Below are 18,528 nucleotides of genomic sequence, written 5' to 3'. Positions count from 1 at the left end.
CTCATTACTGTATGAAAATATAGTATCAATCATAATGTTATTGCTTTGTACACCACTCAATAATAACACACTCTCAGCACATTCACTAGCCTAGAAGAGTGACAGCCTGACATTAGTTTGTAGTAGGAAGAGAGACACTTTTTGTTGCTGTATGTAATTCCTGTGTTGTAATTGATAACAATACGGCAACACTGCATTTAGAAAGAACATTCTGTGCAGGATTATTTGGTTGTATTTTCCTAGAGACTTCAACGCTCTAAAACTCCTTGGGAGAAGGAGATCATGGACACCTTTGGCACAGACCTTTGTTCAGTGATTATATAACGAACCCCTCACAAGTCCTGTTGTAACCTGTCATGTCTCCTGCAGTGAGTCCCTGGCCAAATGTGGTCACTGCGCTTGGACTTTGGGGGTGTGTGTGGGAGCAGGTCATTGTGGCAGGAATGACAATAACACCGTCATGATGACACAGCACAGGTACCCAGACAACACGTGACAACATGGGGGCTGACCCAGAGCCGGTGGTCTCATTCCTCTGGTGGGTGAGACTCGGTTCCTCTCGGGCGTGAGGGAAGAAGCCGTGCCGATAGCCATGCAGACAGATCTGGGGACGGCATGCAGGCTGCTACCGAACTACCACAGTGCCGTTAATGAGAACAACACAGAACAAAACAAACAGAAAGCCCGAAACAAACAAAAAGACAGCCCCTCTGAGATGGATTTCCTTCTAGGTCTTTCACTTTCTTGTTTTGGGTGTTACTTTTGCAGCCAGATGGCACGTTCATTAACAGTTTAAACAATGCCCAGGTCCCCAGCGAGTTTGGATCTGTTGCTACCTACCCGTACTGGTCAGGCTGGTGCATCATGGGAGCCTGAGAGTTGCCATAGTTGGGGTGCTGGGAAGAAAACATGGGGCGTCCGCCAGCCCCAGACTGGCTGGGATAAGCAGGCGACCTAATGTATGGTGGCCTAAAGCAGAACAGAAGAACAACTTCTTTGGATTTGTTCTGTAGACAAGTGTGAACACCCCTGTCCACCGGCCAGTCCCACGTGCAGGTGTGCAGGGTGACAGAATGCGGCCTAACACTCTGTGCCATGCAGCTGCCTGGCGGTGGGACGGGGTGCAGTCCTTAAAAAGGGGGGCAAAGGAGAGAGCAGAGTAAGATTCTCAGGTCTAATCTCAGTTCACAGTTCTGAAGTACAGCTTTGATGTTGGTCAAACCAAAAAATATACAGTCCCCATTCAAACTCCTGGAGAGCTCAAACAGGAGCAGGGGAGGCCAGGCTGTGGCCAGGCCTCCTGACCACCAACAGAAAATGAAAATGCATGAATGTACAGTGACAGTGTGCTTCCTCTAAAGGGACAAACTGATGCAGAGAGGGAGCAGACGAGAGTTTTTAATCAACATCTCTATGGTTATCTTCTTCCCAGATCACTATCCAAGGCTCCACATCTAATCCAATCAAGTTCTTTCTACTTAAATAGAAAATAATCTGTGCTTTATGAGTTTCAACAACAGACAATTCATTTAAACCTAAATGGGAACTTCAGCTGGACCAGTCAGACCAGTCCTCACAGACAGGTTCAATGAAACACTCCCTAAAGCCCCTCAGGTTTGGGTCAGAGGTACACTGGCGTTTCAAGATTCTCGTTGTGATGTGGATGAGAGAGAGATGCAGAGATGGGGAGAAAGGGAGACGAGTGATTGCATTTTGATTCCTTCAGGGAAACAGAGAGAATGGAGGGGTCCCTAACATCCCCAAACAGCAGATTCAGAGGAAAAGTAACAAAGGGACACATTTAAACACACATAACACACACACACACACACACACACACACACACACACACACACTTTTATTTCCCTTTGGAAAATAACCAGAACTTCTATCTGTTCTTCAAGCTACCCTATTTTCTTACAAATCTTTCAATTTGCTTTGTTTTAAAATGCATTTTAATGTATGTTAAACATAAAAAATATTTACATGTGTTTCTTTGAAATCATTCACTTTGGCCTCATAATTTTTAAATTCAGCATGTTATTTACATACAGGTCAAGTATTTACTGAAAGTATAAAAGAATTAATTTGAAATCAGCATGGAAAACAACTGAGGACAGAGCCTCCTGGATCAGCTCTCTCCAGTGCTATGTGCTTCACTCACCTCACTTTGGTTTGGACGGACAGAACTACGTCCAGAAAAATGAAACGTAAGAATAGGAAGCATATGACTCTCGCACATACACACATAGACAAACACACAGTACATATATGTGCACGAAGTTTCTCTTTCATAAACATGTTGCAGTGGGGTGATTAAGGGGGGAGGTTCCTTTTCAATGTCTTAGATTTGGACTAGTTCACAGGCTTTAGATTTCCTGCTGCCTTAAAGGGAGCAACACAGACCCGTTAGGGCTTTGGGGGGCTGGTCCAGAGACCACTCAGCCACCTGGAGTAACACACCCCCGACTGACTTGCCCACCCGCAGATTCCTTCTTCAGTGTCTCAGAGAGCTGGTCTGTCATTTACTGTCCTGAGCTTTACAGCCAAGTAAAATGACAGCCTGCGGCTCTGCCCCGTGTGACCCGGGGCGCCGGGCCTGTGCGTGCTCAGCACGTGCTCACGTGCACACACCGCCCGCCCCGACGGCATACCTGCTTTGTGCTGAGTTTGCAGCGGCCTGCATCACTGCGGCAGCTGCCTCCTGTGCCTTACGGTTCACGGTCGGCATCGGTGGCCCCATTCCTGGCCCTCCCTGCTGAGACATGCCGGGAGAACTGGGGGTCACGCTGCTCATGTTTCCAGGGAACGGTCTGCTCTGCATCCCGGCTGACGGCATCCGTCCCAGGGGCAGAGCACCACATGGCTGGCCTGGCCCTGGTCCATGCATCTGGTTGTTGGCATTGATGCCCACGCCAGGCCCTGGGCCGCTGTAGCTTGCACCGGGCACCCCACTATACGTTGGGGGTCTGGAGTAGTTACCTAAACAAAAAGCAAGCAAACACAAATTTAGGCCTTTATGTACTATCCAGACTTGTGAAAACACTCACTGGAAATACTTTCTGTCCAACAATGCGACCAGCACAGACTACTGTCGTTCTGATAAGCTTCCGGGTTGGTGCTGCGAGGCTGCCAGTCTCCCACGGCGTTCCTGCACACTCGCGAGCAGAAGCCGCACCGGACAGCGCGCCTGGGAGCGGAGAGCCAGGCTCCACCCCCACGCCCCCATCCCTGCACTTCAACCCAACCATTGCCCCAGTCCCCTCTGCCTGCACTTGACCGCAGGGCTGCACCCGACAGTTACGGAGGGCTGGAGGGGTCAGAGACGGTGTGGGAGACAAAACACACAGATGGTGGTCACGATCAGCCTCTGAAGTACCCCACAAGGTGTCATGTGGAAACCCGACATTAGTCCGGCACAATCCATTTTCCTCTGGTGTTGGAAACACTTTTTTTTTTGCTTGGGCACCAGATTAAACGGCTGGTTTGTGCTTGGTGCCATGTCTCATAAAACAGTTTCGAGCACTGCATGGAACTCAACCCAATGAGTTGGAGGCACTTGGGGAACAGGCAGGGCCCAAGACGAGGAGCTACAACCCTCCCACCCCCATCCCCGCTCACACTGGGAAGAACGGAAGCTGCATGGCCCAGACTGTTTCAATGGTTTTACTCTCTCTCCTTCTATACCTTTATTTTTTTGTTAATCCTCACCTGAGGATATTTTTTTCAATGACTTTTTTTTTTAGATAGAGTGGGAGGGAGAGAGGGTGAGAGAGAAAGAAAAACATCAATTGGCCTCCTCCCGTACGATGCTGACCTGGAGCGGGAATTGAACCTGCAGCCCAGGTACGTGCCCTTGACTGGCAATCGAACCCGAGACCCTTCAGTCAGCAGGCCAGCGTTCTAACCACTGAGCAAAACTGGCCAGGACTATACCTTTTCTTTGATCGAGTGTACATACATTAAATTCAAGTTAATTAAAGGCATACTGAACACCAGTAATACTACCTGCTGTACCTCACTGCGTGTCTGCATCAACAATTTCCTTCATTTCTCTAATGACCACGTGCGATACAGATACAACCATGACTCCACTTACAAGTGAAGAAAACCAACAGCTAGTAGCTTGGGATTCAAGTTCAAGCAAACTGACTCTGGAACCCATGCAATTAACCAATAAAATACGCTGCCTTCCAATAAATGACTGTTGAGTGTTTCTAGAATTAAGAATTAGTGTGTTGCTACCTTCCGGAAGAATCTCCTCGCCCATACAACACACCTGTTCCGGGCGCAGGGGACAGAGTTAAATACAGCCCACCCTGCACTCAAGCAGCTTGCAGTCGGAGCACGTGTGTGCCCTGGGTACGTGGATGCGCTGGAGCCGCAGGGGAAGGCAAGGAAAACACAGAAGGACAAAAAGACAATGCACTAGAAACTGCAGCAGAACCAGGAGCAAGTCTGCTTGGGCAGGACGCAGCAGAACCAGGAGCAAGTCTGCTTGGGCAGGACGCAGACCTGGAGTGGAGTTAGGGAAGGTCCTTGAATAAAGGCACTGTTGGGCCGCCGCCTCAGGGTCTGTGCGGGGCGGGCTCTGGGATCTGAGCGCTGGAGCCGAGTAGAGGCTCCGCATTTCCGGACTGTATGACCTCAGGTAGGTTGTTTTAATGTTTCAATCTCTTCTCTGTAAAACAGACCATCCTCTCTAATAGTGACTACTTGAAGAGTAGTTGGGGTTAAAGGATATGACAAATGGTAGGGGTTTTATTGTCGGGTGGTGATAGGGGGAGGGCACTGAAGGAAGAGGTCACAGACAATGGGCCAGAGAGCAGACAGACTGAAGGTGAAGTCGCCGAGGAGGAGGTGGCCCCGGGGGAGGGGGGGGGGCACCTTAGCAGGGCCTTGAACCCTGTGCTCCCAAGCTTGGGCTTTATTCTGGAGATAGGGAGCTTCTCCAGGTTTTCCTGGAGAAACTGGATTTAACCAATAAAATACGCTTAGTAGCAACAATAGAAGCAGATACTCAATATTTACTATGTGCTAAGGTCAGTCCTAATTTATTTGTATTAACTCACTTAATCCTTACATCGGGCAGAGAGGTCCCTATTAGTACAACCCTCGCTCCGGACATGAGGAGCCCGAGGCCAGGGCATTAGCAGCTTGTGCAAGGCCACGTGGCGCAGGAGGGGAGGAGCCTGGCTTGGGCAGGGCAGCCTGTGAGTGCAGGTCAGAGCCCAGGCGCAACAGGTGCGGCCTGCTCAGCTGCAGGAAACACACTGGTGCAACTAATCTTCCCAATCACGAACCCAGGTGTTCTTAGGCCACACCTAGGAAGCGGCACCGCCCCCCCCAATCTGCAAGAAATCCAGACTGTCCAACACTGACTGGCTGCCTGCCCTTTGCTAGGTACATCGTGTGTCCTTTCCCATTTGGTCGTCTGTGAAGTGTGTCCTTTGCTGCAGAGGGTGCAAAGGTCATTGTCCACGGGCCAGCACACTTTATGTAAAGGGCTGGACAGGCTTCGTGGGCCAGGCCGTCTGTCACGGCTGCTCCAATGCGGCCAGAGGAGATACGTGAATGGGCCTGCCTGTGTGCCAATAAAACTTTATTCACAAACACAGATGGCGGACCAAGGGGCCCTGCTGCGGACCAGTCCTGGGACACGGCACAGAAAGGGACTGGTTCAAGCCAGCTCCCTGCCCGATTACCCTCCGGAGGCTACAGACGGGGCCGGGCGAGCGGCTGCACGAGCAAAGGGAGCCGCAGGGACGGGCAGGTTGGACGGACCACCTGCGGGGCCACGGGGCACACTGGGCAGGTCTTTCACCGCCAGCTCCTCAAGTTCTGCCGTCTTTTCGTGAGGAAACCCTACTCTGCCTTTGCAGAAGCAATCAAACCTGCACGGTTTCGAGTAAAAGGTAAGACTCAGTTTATCAGTTTCAATGTTCTTTCTTATAAAAAGTTCTTAATTCACTTCTGACTCTCCCACGGGACCACACATAAGGTCTGTCTCTGGCCACACATCTCTGCGGAAAGGGCACCTTCTGCTAAGTACCCTGGTGGGCAGGGACGCGGGCAGGGATGCGGAGCAGTGGGCGGGCTGCATCCTCCCTGCCCCCGCGTCCTCAACGCGCCAGCAGTCGGAACTCTTCTGAGCAGAGCCAAGACGCCTCCTCCTCCTGACCTCACATGCCTGATGACACCAGTGAAATCCAGTGCTCCTTTCTGCCTCTTGCTTTTATTAAAAATAAACTCATTCACAGTTTGAATGCAAGTAAAATTAATTTACATATTCACGCTATTACTCTGTAGCTAGTTTCCACCCTCCCCCAACGCTCATTTGGTGACTCATTGGGTAAGCAACTTTATGCAGTGAAAACATATGTACTCTGCTTTCGAAGGAAATGAAAGAACACTAAAATCTTGTTTAGAAAACAGGCATTCAGACGTAGTTACTGCAGCCGAGGCCCAGGGTGCAGTTTCATTAGGGGAGAAGGTTCCTAATCTTGTCGACCTCTCGACCTCTGCTCACAGCTGGGGCTGAGAAATGCTGTCACTCTGGGTGCCGGCACCTTGGATTTAACTGGCAGTCAGGGGCTGTGTTCGAGCAAACACAGGAAAGAAATGACCAAGATGCTCAGTGACTCTGCAGCCTACTTCCACCCTTCCCGTTCCCGTTATGTACTAAAACCAGAAGAGCAGCATTTCAATATTTTGCTCAGTTCAGGAGCTGGACTTCGGCTCACAGCTCTGTGCCTGGGCGGGGTATACACTGCACGCCGCACGGACACGTGCACGCCGCACGGACACGCACACGCGTACTCGGGAAGGTCACTCGGTGCAGGCTCCGCATCTGCTCCTCAGTCAGCTGGGCCTACAGACTGCACATGCCACGGGAGTATGTTCTGATCAGGGGCCTCGATTTGGTGGAAGAAATACCAAGTCCCCTTGCCGTGTCCCTGGGTTTTAAGGGCTGTCCCCGTGAAGTGCACGTGCCCAGAGGAGACAGTTTCTAAAGGCCTCACTCAGCTTCAGAGGCAGCAGTGACTACAGCATGTGCTCTAGAATCTGGGTCTGAGGTTGGTTCTGACGCTTCCTAGCAGCATAGCCGTAGACAAGTCACTCAACCGTTCTGAACATCAGTCCCGCCACCTGTAAAGGAATGATGACAATGGGGGATAGGCAGAAACCGACAGAACAGTGCCGAGCATACTTACCTGATAAATGGGAGGTACTATCACCACCACCACCACCACCAATTGTATTATCAACAACCATTAACAGGATCTTTCTCCCCCATAATCTTTTAAAAATGCTTGAGAAGGAGTGAAACATGATTCATGCCCCCCACTCTTTGACTACTCGATAACGTATCTTTCTCCCCCAAATAAACAAAAATCAAATATGTCAGTCAAGCAGAACGTGAGAGGAAAGCCAGGACTGAGCAGTGCAATCCCCCATGTTCTCTAATCGATTAGTGGTTTGCTGGCACTGGCTCTGGCAGGAAGCAGACGGACCCAGCATGGGGCACAATGCAGCCGCAGATGCGGGGCCAGCCCACCTCAGCTGGACCGTTCTAGCCGCCAAATCCAAGAGCCCACAGTTTTCACGTGGGTTCATCTTGGCACACCAGCTTCAGGAAGTCGGTCACCAAATGAACTGAGATTCCAACCCACCAGGAGTCAGATTCAAACACCAGATAGAGGGAGCAGGAGCTAGACTCTATTCAAGTTACCATCATTATTTTAGGAGTATCACAAAGAGGTCTATACCTGACTCTAGAATATGTAAATTTGCTTGCTACAATCCACATTCCAAGCTTAGTGCTTTTATTGAACTATTAAATGTTTCCACTCACATAGGAAATCTTGCTTCTCAATCATTCAGTAATTACTATGAACACAAAAGATTCTGTATTATTCCCCTCTGCTGTGAAGGGTAGAAATGGTGCAGAAATCACACAATAGACACTTTATCTGGGTGGGAAAGAATAAATGGATAATTAGCTACATATCAGGATAAATATTTATGAATTAGAGCTAACCACGCATTTATCTTGTTGTTCAAAGATGTTCACCACTTTTTACAGCTACCTACTATATAATATTACTTTTTTAACCGATTTTTTTTTTTTTTTGAGAAACATCGATTTTTTAATTCCACTTCTTTATTCATTCACTGGTTGTATGTGCTATGTCTGGGGATCGAACCCGCAACCATGGCATATCAGGACAATACTCTAACCAACTGAGCGACCTGGCCAGGGTCTATATAATATTACTTTGTCAGATTTATCAAGTGAGAATTTGCATACAATAACAACCATATAATCCTATAACCACCAACACAGTCAAAACATGGGATATTTCTATCATGACAAAGACTTGCCATTTTGTGGTCAATCTCATTCCCACTGCTGGCAACCGCTGACCTGACTTCTGTCCCACGGGATGCTTTCTCCACGATGTCACGGAAATACAGTTGTACATTTGCAGTCTTTTGTGTCTGGCTCCCTTCGCTCAGAAGCATGCTTTGGAAACTCTTCCGTATTGTTGCACCTCAGTAGTTTGTTCCCTTTTGTAGCTGGGTAGCATCCCATTCAGTGGACACTTGGGCTGTTTCCAGTTTTTGGCAATTATGAATAAAGCTGCTAACATTTACATATAGGTCTTTGTGTGCACGTTTCATTTCTCTTGAAAAAGCCCTAGGAGTGAGAGTGCTGGGTTGTGTGGTAAGTGCATGTTTAACTTACAAGAAACTGCACCAGAAAAATGTACGAGAGTTTAACTGCTGTCTGTCCTTGATACTGCCTATTAAAAACCACTGGCCAGCCCTGGCCAGTTTGGCTCAGCGGTTAGAGCGTCGGCCTGCGGTCCGGACAGACCCGGGTTCGGTTCCTGCTAAGGGCACGTACTTCGGTTGCAGTTTGTCCCCGGCCCTGGTTGGTCGTGCGGGTGGCAGCCACTCGATGTGTCCCTTCACGTCGATGTTTCTCTCTCTCTCTCCTTCCTCTCTCTCCCTCCCACTCTATCTGTACAAAAAAAAAGGAAAAATATCCTCGGGTGAGGATAAAAAAAAAACAAAAAACCACTGGCCAGTTCGAACAGGTGTGGTTCCACTGTGGCTTTAATTTTCATTTCCCTAATGACCGATTATTTTGCGCATTCTTCGCAGGTCACCATATTTAAGGAAGATCCTTTCTGTGTAAAAACAAAAGTCGTATTTCACACACACCCTGTCTACCTTCTCCCGGAGGATCAGCGGCACTGCTGCCCCGGCACCGCTGTAGGAGGGAAACCGACCGAGGAGTTACGACGACCACAAACGCAGGTTCAGAAGGAAAGCTGACTTACCCAGCAAGTGCATCAGAGCCTACTATTTGTGGAAATCGAGAAAATTTCTGTTTGAACTGATACATAAGGTACCACGTTTTTCCTAGACCAAAGTGCAGTTTCAAAAGTCTTCAAAATGTCAAAGTAACAATATTACACAAAGCTTGTAAAAGAGGAAAGACCAATTACCTTATAGTGTGACTTCAGCATTTCACTGTTGGTAGCTTTTTTCTACATACGTCATAAAAGTTAACTCCTTTAAAAACTTAATTATATAGTAATACAAGCACAATGCAGAAGATTAATAGAGGCATAGAGAGAAACAGAAAGAAGATCCGTAGTTTCACTTCTCAAAGACAATTCTCAAGCATCAGAGCACCGAGCAGGGTGAGGACACGTCCAGGGTCTCCGGGGTCCTGTCCTCACTGGCTTAGGAAACAGTTCTTCAGGACCTCTCATGTGTCAACTCTGTGCTAATGGCCAGGGACTCAGGAGAGAACAAAGGCAAGAAGCTTACATCCTGGTGGCATCAGACAGGCAAAAAAGCAAACCTAGACAGTGTGAGACGGCGCTGAGCTGTGGACAGAAATGGGGCAGGGAGGACACAGTGCGGGGAGGGCCTCTGGGGGGGGGGGGTGCCGAGAGCTGCTCCGGGGAAGCATCTTTGCAGAAACAACTATCCCCAAAGCTGACATCACACACAGGCCCAGGGGACGCATGTGCCCAGTCAGATGCCAGGATCTGACTTCAGGGCAGTGAGTGGAAGAGACCACGGGCCCCCAAGGAGCAGGGCATACCTTTCCGCTGCGCATGTGACCTTCAGGGGCTGCCTGTCACTCTGAGGTCAGTTTCCTCATCTATAAAGAGGGTATAACACGAGAGCATCTATCTCGTGTGGTTGCTGTGCGAAGAAAGCACGACAGTAACTAATTATTGTGGGACACAAACAAGAATAGATGGAATGTCATGGAATAGATACACACTGTTCCAGTATTAAAAAGACAACTTTTCAATCAGTGAAATTATCTTTTTATTATATATTGTGTCATATGCCACATTTTACTTTGGTGATGCAGATATTTCAATTTATTTCTCAAACAGGGTAAGTATGAGAAAAAGCACTGACATAAGAAATGTAAAATGGTATTATCTTAACTCAGCCAAATTTAGTATAAAAACAGCAGAATCTCTATGGTAAGCAATGGAGTCTCGGAGTCACCCTTGTCACACGTTGCCAGAGCACCTGTGTCCTCCCTGGGCTGAGCTGCTGTGTCCTGCCCAGCACTCTCCCAGAGACTGTGTGGGAATGGCGCCCCCTGGAGGGAGAGCTCTGTTCTGCTTCACCTGATGGTCAAGGGCCCCTTCTGAAAGGACACTTGATGCCACTCCTATAGTTAGTAAATTGTGATTCAAACAAACATTTGAAAAGATGGCAGAGCTGTGGGTCCCAGGGACAGGCACCCTGCTGAGATGTAAGATGTAAAGGACAGCGGCATATCCACATCCTGTGTTTCTACGCTGCGGTCCAGGATTGTCAGGACCAAGGCCGGGAGCAGAGCTAAAGGCCATGGATGAGGTGTTGCAACGACTTGCTTAGTCACTCATGGAGGGGAGTCAATGTTGGCACTGTGATTTTAATTAGCAATATTAACCTAATTTAATTATTTACAATAATTAGCTAATCAAAATTAAAGTTGCCCTATTTTTACTTTTTCCTTTCTCTTTTGACTTTTAAGTTGATTTGTACTTTAAATGTTCATTTCTTTCCTAATTCCCAGGATTTGATAAAACCATGATGACTATCAAGTCTGCTAAAGAAAACTTCATGCTTAAATCTTATAACCTGAAGGCTAAATTTGAGCATTAAAAGAAGATTGCATTAACTACCTTTTGCTATAAAATGACCCACTTCAATGTTTTTTCTCAGACTAGTAAGACATTCAGAATATTGAACAAGAAAGCAATATAGAATATAGAATTAATACTTTTGCCTAGCACTGTCAATTTAACTATAAAATAAGATTAAGGGACTAGAAAGCTGTAAGCACAGCAGGTGTATTACAACTCATTTCAAGAGAGAAAGGAGGAAGCTGAGGAGGGAGTGGGCTGCCAGCCTTGGGAACAGGGTCCCCTCCACTGTGCCGTCGGGGAGCCAGCCCAGGTGGCAGACTGCTCCGGGCTGCAGCAAAGGCTGCATTTACCTTAATTCAATAATAAGACTGAGGTTCTGGACTGACAAGAGCAGAGACTGAAATCCTGGGTCACGGTGACACCAAGGTTGTCATGGCCCATAAGGTCCTCTCCAATAGCTAGGGAGTCCCCAACCAGTAACATTTATACATTGTTCCTCTTGAACTGAAACAGTTGTAAGATTATCAACATGATATTCACTATTTTGGAGCTGCAGTCATTTCAACCAGGTATCATTTCAAGTTTGCCTTCGCTGAAATGATGAACACATTTTAATGAGCTGAGAAGGAAGATTTCAAATGGCACCTAATTTATTTTAGAGAAAAAACCTTTAACCTGACTGAAAAACATCTTTTACCATGTAATTTAGAAACAGAAGGCTCCTCAGACTCACCTGCTTATAAGTTCTCTCCTTCCTTAGACACGCACACATGGAGGCACAAAGCCAGGGCCGTGTCATGTACCTGTGCAGACGTGTGGTGGCCAGACACTGTCTACAAATGAGTGACAGCTGGGGGGATCGAGGCTCACATTTACCGTTAGATGCCCAAGGCAACACTTCTTCATAGCAAAGCGAGGCTGGCCCTTCATTTCCTACAATTAGCGGCAGATACGGGAGAGATGTTTGTGGACAGCCAGTGTGGCGGCCACTGCTCCAAAGTGCACAGAAACAAAGAAGACTGACTCTGCGAGGATCATCTCAGCTCTCTTCCTCCCATACAGATTCATTGGTTAATAATTAACATGTCAAAGACATAACTCCTTTCTGTTTATTAGAGCGAGTCCCTGTGGCCCCCTTTACTTGCAAACACTCTGTAAGAGTAGTTATTAAATGTGCTTGCTCGAAGGTAGAAAAGTGTAGTTCATAAAATATACTGCAATTGAACATTTTACACATTTAGATTGGCTTCATCCCATTTGCATATTTAATAATTTAGGTTTTACAGTACTAACATACATTTCTAAAAATTTCTCCTTCTAAACGGGAATTTTTTTCTTAATCACTAGTATTGTTGATGTATTTCCAACATGTTGCTCCTTGCTCCTTGAGGGCCAGTCGTCTGTCTTTGGTTTTCCTTGTGGCTCACTGGGCAAATGCACCAGTGAGGAGGGTGCATCTAAGGCTGGGGAACAACCCACCAGTGACTAGATGAGTGGTCTCTGATGTCTTTCTTGCTTTGAACCCAGGCTCTGCCATGTATTAGCTGTGGGTAAATTACATAACCTGCTCATTTGCAAAATGGAGATAATATTATGGGCTTCCTGTTAATTAAGAAAATGGCCAAGTTGCCTGAATCTGAATGCTGGCATGACCACTGTATAGCCTGGTGAAGTTGTTTGCCTCAGGTTTTTTTTTGTTTGTTTTTTTTAATTAATATATTTTTGCTACAGATATTTCTCCTTTTTCTCCCCAGACACCCCCCCCCCCCCCCAAGCATTGTTGTCTATGTCCACTGGTTACATATACATGCATATAGAAGTTCTTTGGTTTATCTCATCCCTCTCCCCACCCCCTCCTCTGCAGTTTCAGTCTGAACGGTACTCCTTTCTATGTCTCTGGGTCTGTTTGTTCATCAGCTTTTTCTGTTCATTATAGTCCACAAATAAGTGAGATCATTTGGTATTTGTCTTTCTGACTGGCTTATTTCGCTTAGCATAATGCTCTCTAGGTCCCTCCATGTCATCTCAAAGGATAAGAGATCTTTCTTTCTTTATAGCTGCACAGTATTCCATTGTGTATATGTACCACTGCTTTTTTATCCACTCATTTATTGAGGAACACTTGGGCTGTTTCCAGATCTTAGTAATTGTAAATGGTGCTGCTATGAACATATATTCTTTCTGATTGGTATTTCAGGCTTCTTAGGATATATTCCTAGAAGTGGGATCACTGGGTCAAATGGCAGTTCAATCTTAATTTTTTGAGGAAAAACCATATTGATTTCCATAGTGCCTGCACCAGTCTGCATTCCCACCAGCAGTGTACTAGAGTCCCCTTTTCTCCACACCCTCACCAGCACTTGTTGTTTGATGATTTGTTGATGGCAGCCATTCTGACAGGTGTGAAGTGATACCTCATTATGGTTTTAATTTGCATTTCTCTGATGATTAATGATGTTGAGCTTTTTTTCCTATGTCTCTTGGCCATTTGTATGTCCTGTTTGGAGAGGTGTCTATTTAGGTCCTCTGCCCATTTTTAAATTGGGTTCTTTGTCTTCCTTTTGTTGAGTTGTATGAGCACTCTATATATTTTAGAAATTAACCCCTTATCTGATGTATCGTTGGCAACGATGCTCTCCCATATAGTGGGTTCCCTTTCCATTTTGATGTTTGTTTCTTTTGCTGTGCAGAAGCTTTCTAATTTGATGCAGTCTCATGTGTTCGTTTTTCCCTTTGTTTCTCTTGCCTTAGGTGTTGTATCAGTGAAAATTCTGCTGCATGTGATGTCTGAAATTTTGTTGCCTATATTTTCTTCTAGAATTTTTATGGACTCATGAGTCACATTGAAGTCTGTTATCCATTTTGAGTTATTTTTTTTATCCTCACCGAGGACATTTTTGCATTTATCTTCAGATAGAGCGGGAGAGAGAGACGGGGGAAGAGAGAAACATCGATGTGAGAGAGACACATCGAGTGGCTGCCACCCACATGATCCCAACTGGGGCTGGGGTCAAACTGCAACCAAGATACATGCCCTTAGTGGGAACCGAACCAGGGACTCTCTGGTCCATGGGCCGATGCTCTAACTGCTAAGCCAAACCTGCCAGGGCGAGTTTATTCTTGTATATGATGTAAGATGATGGTCTAGTTTCATTTTTTTGCATGTAGCTGTCCAATTTTCCCAACACCATTTATTGAAGAGGCTATCTTGACTCCACTGTATGCTCTTGCCCCCTTTATCAAATATCAATTGAACATAATGTCTTGGGTCAATTTCCAAGTTCTCTGTTCTGTTCCATTGATCTATATGCCTGTTCTTGTGCCAGTACCAGGCTGTTTTGATTACAGTGGCTTTGTAGTATAACCTGAAATCCAGTATTGTGAGCCCACCTACTTTGTTCTTCTTTTTCAAGATTGCTGTGGCTATGCGGGGTCTTTTTTGGTTATAAACTTTTGATGTATTTGTTCTAATTCTGTGAAGTATGTCGTTGGTATTTTAACGGGGATTGCATTGAATCTATAGATTGCTTTGGGTAGTATGGACTTTTTTTTTTTATCCTCACCCGAGGACATTTTTCCATTTTTTGTTCAGATAGAGCGGGAGGGAGAGAGAGAGAGAGAGAAACATCGACACGAAGGGACACATCGAGTGGCTGCCACCCGCACGACCAACCAGGGCCGGGGACAAACTGCAACCGAGGTATGTGCCCTTAGCAGGGACCGAACCCGGGTCTCTCTATACGACAGGCCAACACTCCAACCGCTGGCCAGGGCAGTATGGACATTTTAATGATGCTAATTCTTCCAATCCATGAACAAGGTACATGCTTCCACTTTTTTATATCTTCCTCTGTTTCTTTTTTCAATGTCCTGTAGTTTTCTGCAAATAGGTCCTTTAGGTCTTTGGATAAGTTTATTCCTAAGTATCTTAATTATTTGGCTGCAACGGTAAATGGGATTGTTTTCTTAGTTTCTCTTTCTGTGAGTTTACTATTAGTGTACAAGAATGCCATCCATTTCTTGATGTTAACTTTGTATCCTGCTACCTTGACAAATTCATTTATTAAATCTAGTAGATTTCTGATGGAGTCTTTAGGGTTTTCTATGTACAATATCATGTCATCTGCAAATAATGACAGTTTTACTTCCTCCTTTCCAATTTGGATCCCTTTCATTTCTTCATGTCTAATTGCTGTGGCTACGACTTCCAGTACTATGTTAAACAAGAGTGGTGAAAGTGGGCATCACTGTCTTGTTCTGTTCTAAAGGGAAATGCTGTTAGTGTTTGCCCATTGTGCCTCAGTTTCTTCATCTGTCAGGTAGAATGATAACAGCATGTGAGGACTAAAGGGTTAATATATGAAAAACACTTAGAATAGGACCCAGGACATAGTAACACTGATACATTTTGGTTGTTATCATTAATAACAATTTTGGAGAAGCTGCTCCTGACAATAAAATAGCAAAAAAGAGACTGTGAAGTATTTCCCCACAAGATACCTTAAAAACAAAACTAAGCCAGAAGAAAGTCATCTGTTTAGGACAGACACAGAAGGTGACACCGATGACCTCTGGGGGGAGGGTCACCGCACAGCGACTCTTTCCAGAGATTTAAAATATACACCACAAAGACGCAAGCTACATGTTTCACTAGTAATTCCAGTAGTTAAAAGAAGGAACAAAACACTTCACTCGGGACCCCGTTTCAAAGGATCAACAGAGAGAAATGCCAAGGTGAGAACGCTGAGCTGAATGAACGTGTCACCCGCATAGCTTCCTGTGGGCAGGGTCTGCGAGGACAGGGCGGCACAGGAGGGCACACACCTCCCAGAGGAACCTGTGCGATGTCGCCTGGGAAAAGGCGGAGCACAGACACATTTTCTTGCAAAGTTAGAAAGTGCTGAGTGTGGAAATTATCATCCCTATTTTAAATTGTCCCCAATGCTGACCTAAACTCAGTAGGCAGGCCTCAGGAGACCTCAAACAAGCCCCCGAGCGGTCACACAGGCCAGAGCCGCCACGCAGCGTGGACTCACGGAGCATCAGGATTAGACGCAGCTCCCGAGGTCACAGCCTCCCTGCCTCCAGGAACAGGAGCTCCCAGAGTCAGCAGCTGGCCCAGGACACAGCAGTCTGCAGGAGCCCCTCACAGGCTCAGCGCTCTGGAATCAGGAGTCTTGGTGTTCAACGATTCCAGAAAACCGAGGGCTCTCTTCCAAAGAGCAACCCATTGCACAGAGGTGCCGTGTTGTAACTGCCACAGCAGTGCTCCCTAGTCCTTCCCAGCGCTGACCAGATGGCCTTCCTTCCCCGACTCCGCGAGCAGCGGGGGTGGGGTTGCAAGAGCAGTTATTTCAGAGGCCAGACCAAGTCTGAAAGTCCCAGGAAGCCTGTGGTTTCAATGGTTGCACCCCAGGCCTTCAGCTAGCTACCCCAGTGCTGAGACATGGCTCCGACCTTGTCTCCACTCACATTCTGAGCAAAAGCCCCCATTTTCTGTGCCTCAGAACTTATAACCTACTTTCCAACGTCATGAAAGTTTTCTTCGTGTCACAAAGCCGAAGCAGCTCAGGCGTGAGGACACGCTACGCCGAGCGAGGGCACGCGGGCAGCGCCCATGGCGGGCTGCGCACGGGCCTGTCGGCTGGGACTTCAGTTCCCAGGCTCATGCAGTGAACACCGTGGAGAACTGTTCCTGGCGGTGGAAAGGGGGGCAGGGAAAACCCCATGTCTGCATCCACTCTGGCTACATGCACAGACAGAGCAGGTCGGGGCCGTGGAGACAGTGTTATGCGTGGGGGCTTCTGCTTCTAGTGCAGCTTTCTGCACCGAAATGATTGGCATGGAACAGAACCAAGTGTGAGACAAGGAGGTGATGCTGACCAGCAGTACTGAAGGTGCTCACCTGCTTCTGAAAGACACCTTTAAAGGACCAGAGAAGTCGCTCTCAAACCGCGAAGGGTTATCAAACAGGCGGGAGGCTTTTCTGAGGGACAGCAGGCACGGCCCAGAAGGTGCCCGTGTCCCCTCAGAGCGGCGTCTGGCCTGTGGGCACTCACTCCGCAGGGACGGTCTGCTCACCCATAGGATGCAAAGGCCTCTAGGAAACCGGAAGGCGTTCGTGCACACAGCACACCTGCCTCTGTTGCGGGGGGTGAACATTTCCCTAGGTTCCCTAACGGGCCCCTCGTCTTCACTTGGAGTACTCCTGGTACTTTCAGGAGAGAGGAAACTCTGGGAATGGTGCCCGGTTACCTCATTCTCTGTAAATTATCCATCAATGTCTAATTCAAATAAACAAAATATTAAAAAGGTGCTAAATTTAAATGCCTTGTTGCCAAAAGTGAGTTAGGAAAAAATTATATATATATTTAGATAAATAAATAAATATATAATCATATATATGAGTATATGATTATATATATGTGTATATATAAATATATAATTAATATATACATATAAAAGGTTTAAAACCTTGATGAAAGGATTCTACATGTTTATGACAAAACATACATCGACTTCCAGGAAGGCAGAATGTAAACGGTGCATTCGGGCATGATCCCATTTACTTTTGCACTCTGGCTAATTCTCCTGTCTGAAAGACGTGTCCATCTCAGGCCGTGTCCCGTCTCCTGACGGCAAGGCTGGTGGTGACTGGAGGACGCGAACTACGGACCAGATCCAGCGCTTCGGAGACAAACTGGGAGAGGCTGTGGCGGGACGACGCCCTTCTGGACAGGGAGCGCGTCACCGTAGCGATAAGCGCACACAAGGAGGCAGCAAGCTCAGAACCCAACGAAATAAGAAATTTCTGAGGACAAGGCTGTCTTTTTTCTCAGCAAGCATTACAGAAGCGAGGGTTTATGCCTTTATTAATCACACGTACAGAAGCATTACCAGTGTCTGATGCGTGATGCTTAATGAAGAGTTGCTATAATTATCCTTCCCATCATTATGGGCAACTAAAGGACTATGGGTTTGCACTGACCTCACAAATCTGCCAGGCAACCTATAACGGGATCTTAAAAGATGTTTACCATACTCAGATCTTAAAGGACTACCATGTTAACAGAATGTCTACCACCTACTGCAATACATTTGGAAAAACTTTTCCTTTTCTTTTTTTACCTTGTGGTCCATACTGGCTCATTTGCGGACCGTAAGTCCCACTTGAGTTGCTCTGCTGAAAGCTACTGATCCCAGGATGCATCTGGCTTCCAGGGGACGGGTGAGGCGACATGGACGGTCCTGTCTGCTGGGGTCCGTACTGAGACATCTGAGGGTTTCTTTGTGTGCCTGCCATAAAACCTAAGTAGGAAACAAACGAAAATAGATAAATGCAGGTGGC

At 46.8% G+C, this 18,528-nt stretch overlaps 1 protein-coding gene across 7 annotated transcripts in view; it reads right to left on the bottom strand.

Moving 5' to 3' along the window:
• ARID1B (AT-rich interaction domain 1B) overlaps window positions 1–18,528 on the bottom strand; it is a 413,931-nt gene that overhangs the window by 51,121 nt on the left and 344,282 nt on the right. For 5 of the 7 annotated variants that reach the window (XM_036249054.1, XM_036249055.1, XM_036249058.1 and 2 more), the window contains exons 7-9: window positions 18,309–18,488; window positions 2,655–2,982; window positions 841–969 (exon numbers count right to left, since the gene is read on the bottom strand). In XM_036249054.1, coding sequence (XP_036104947.1) covers window positions 841–969; window positions 2,655–2,982; window positions 18,309–18,488 — 637 coding nt within the window. The remainder of the gene's footprint in view (window positions 1–840; window positions 970–2,654; window positions 2,983–18,308; window positions 18,489–18,528) is intronic. The other 2 variants (XM_036249057.1, XM_036249060.1) reach the window with 1 other exon arrangement.

This window comes from Molossus molossus, unplaced genomic scaffold, assembly GCF_014108415.1.
Source record: "Molossus molossus isolate mMolMol1 unplaced genomic scaffold, mMolMol1.p scaffold_m16_p_8, whole genome shotgun sequence".
Lineage (NCBI taxonomy): Eukaryota > Metazoa > Chordata > Mammalia > Chiroptera > Molossidae > Molossus > Molossus molossus.
Note: the sequence above shows the minus strand (reverse complement) of the source record. Positions and strands in the feature narration are given on the sequence as shown.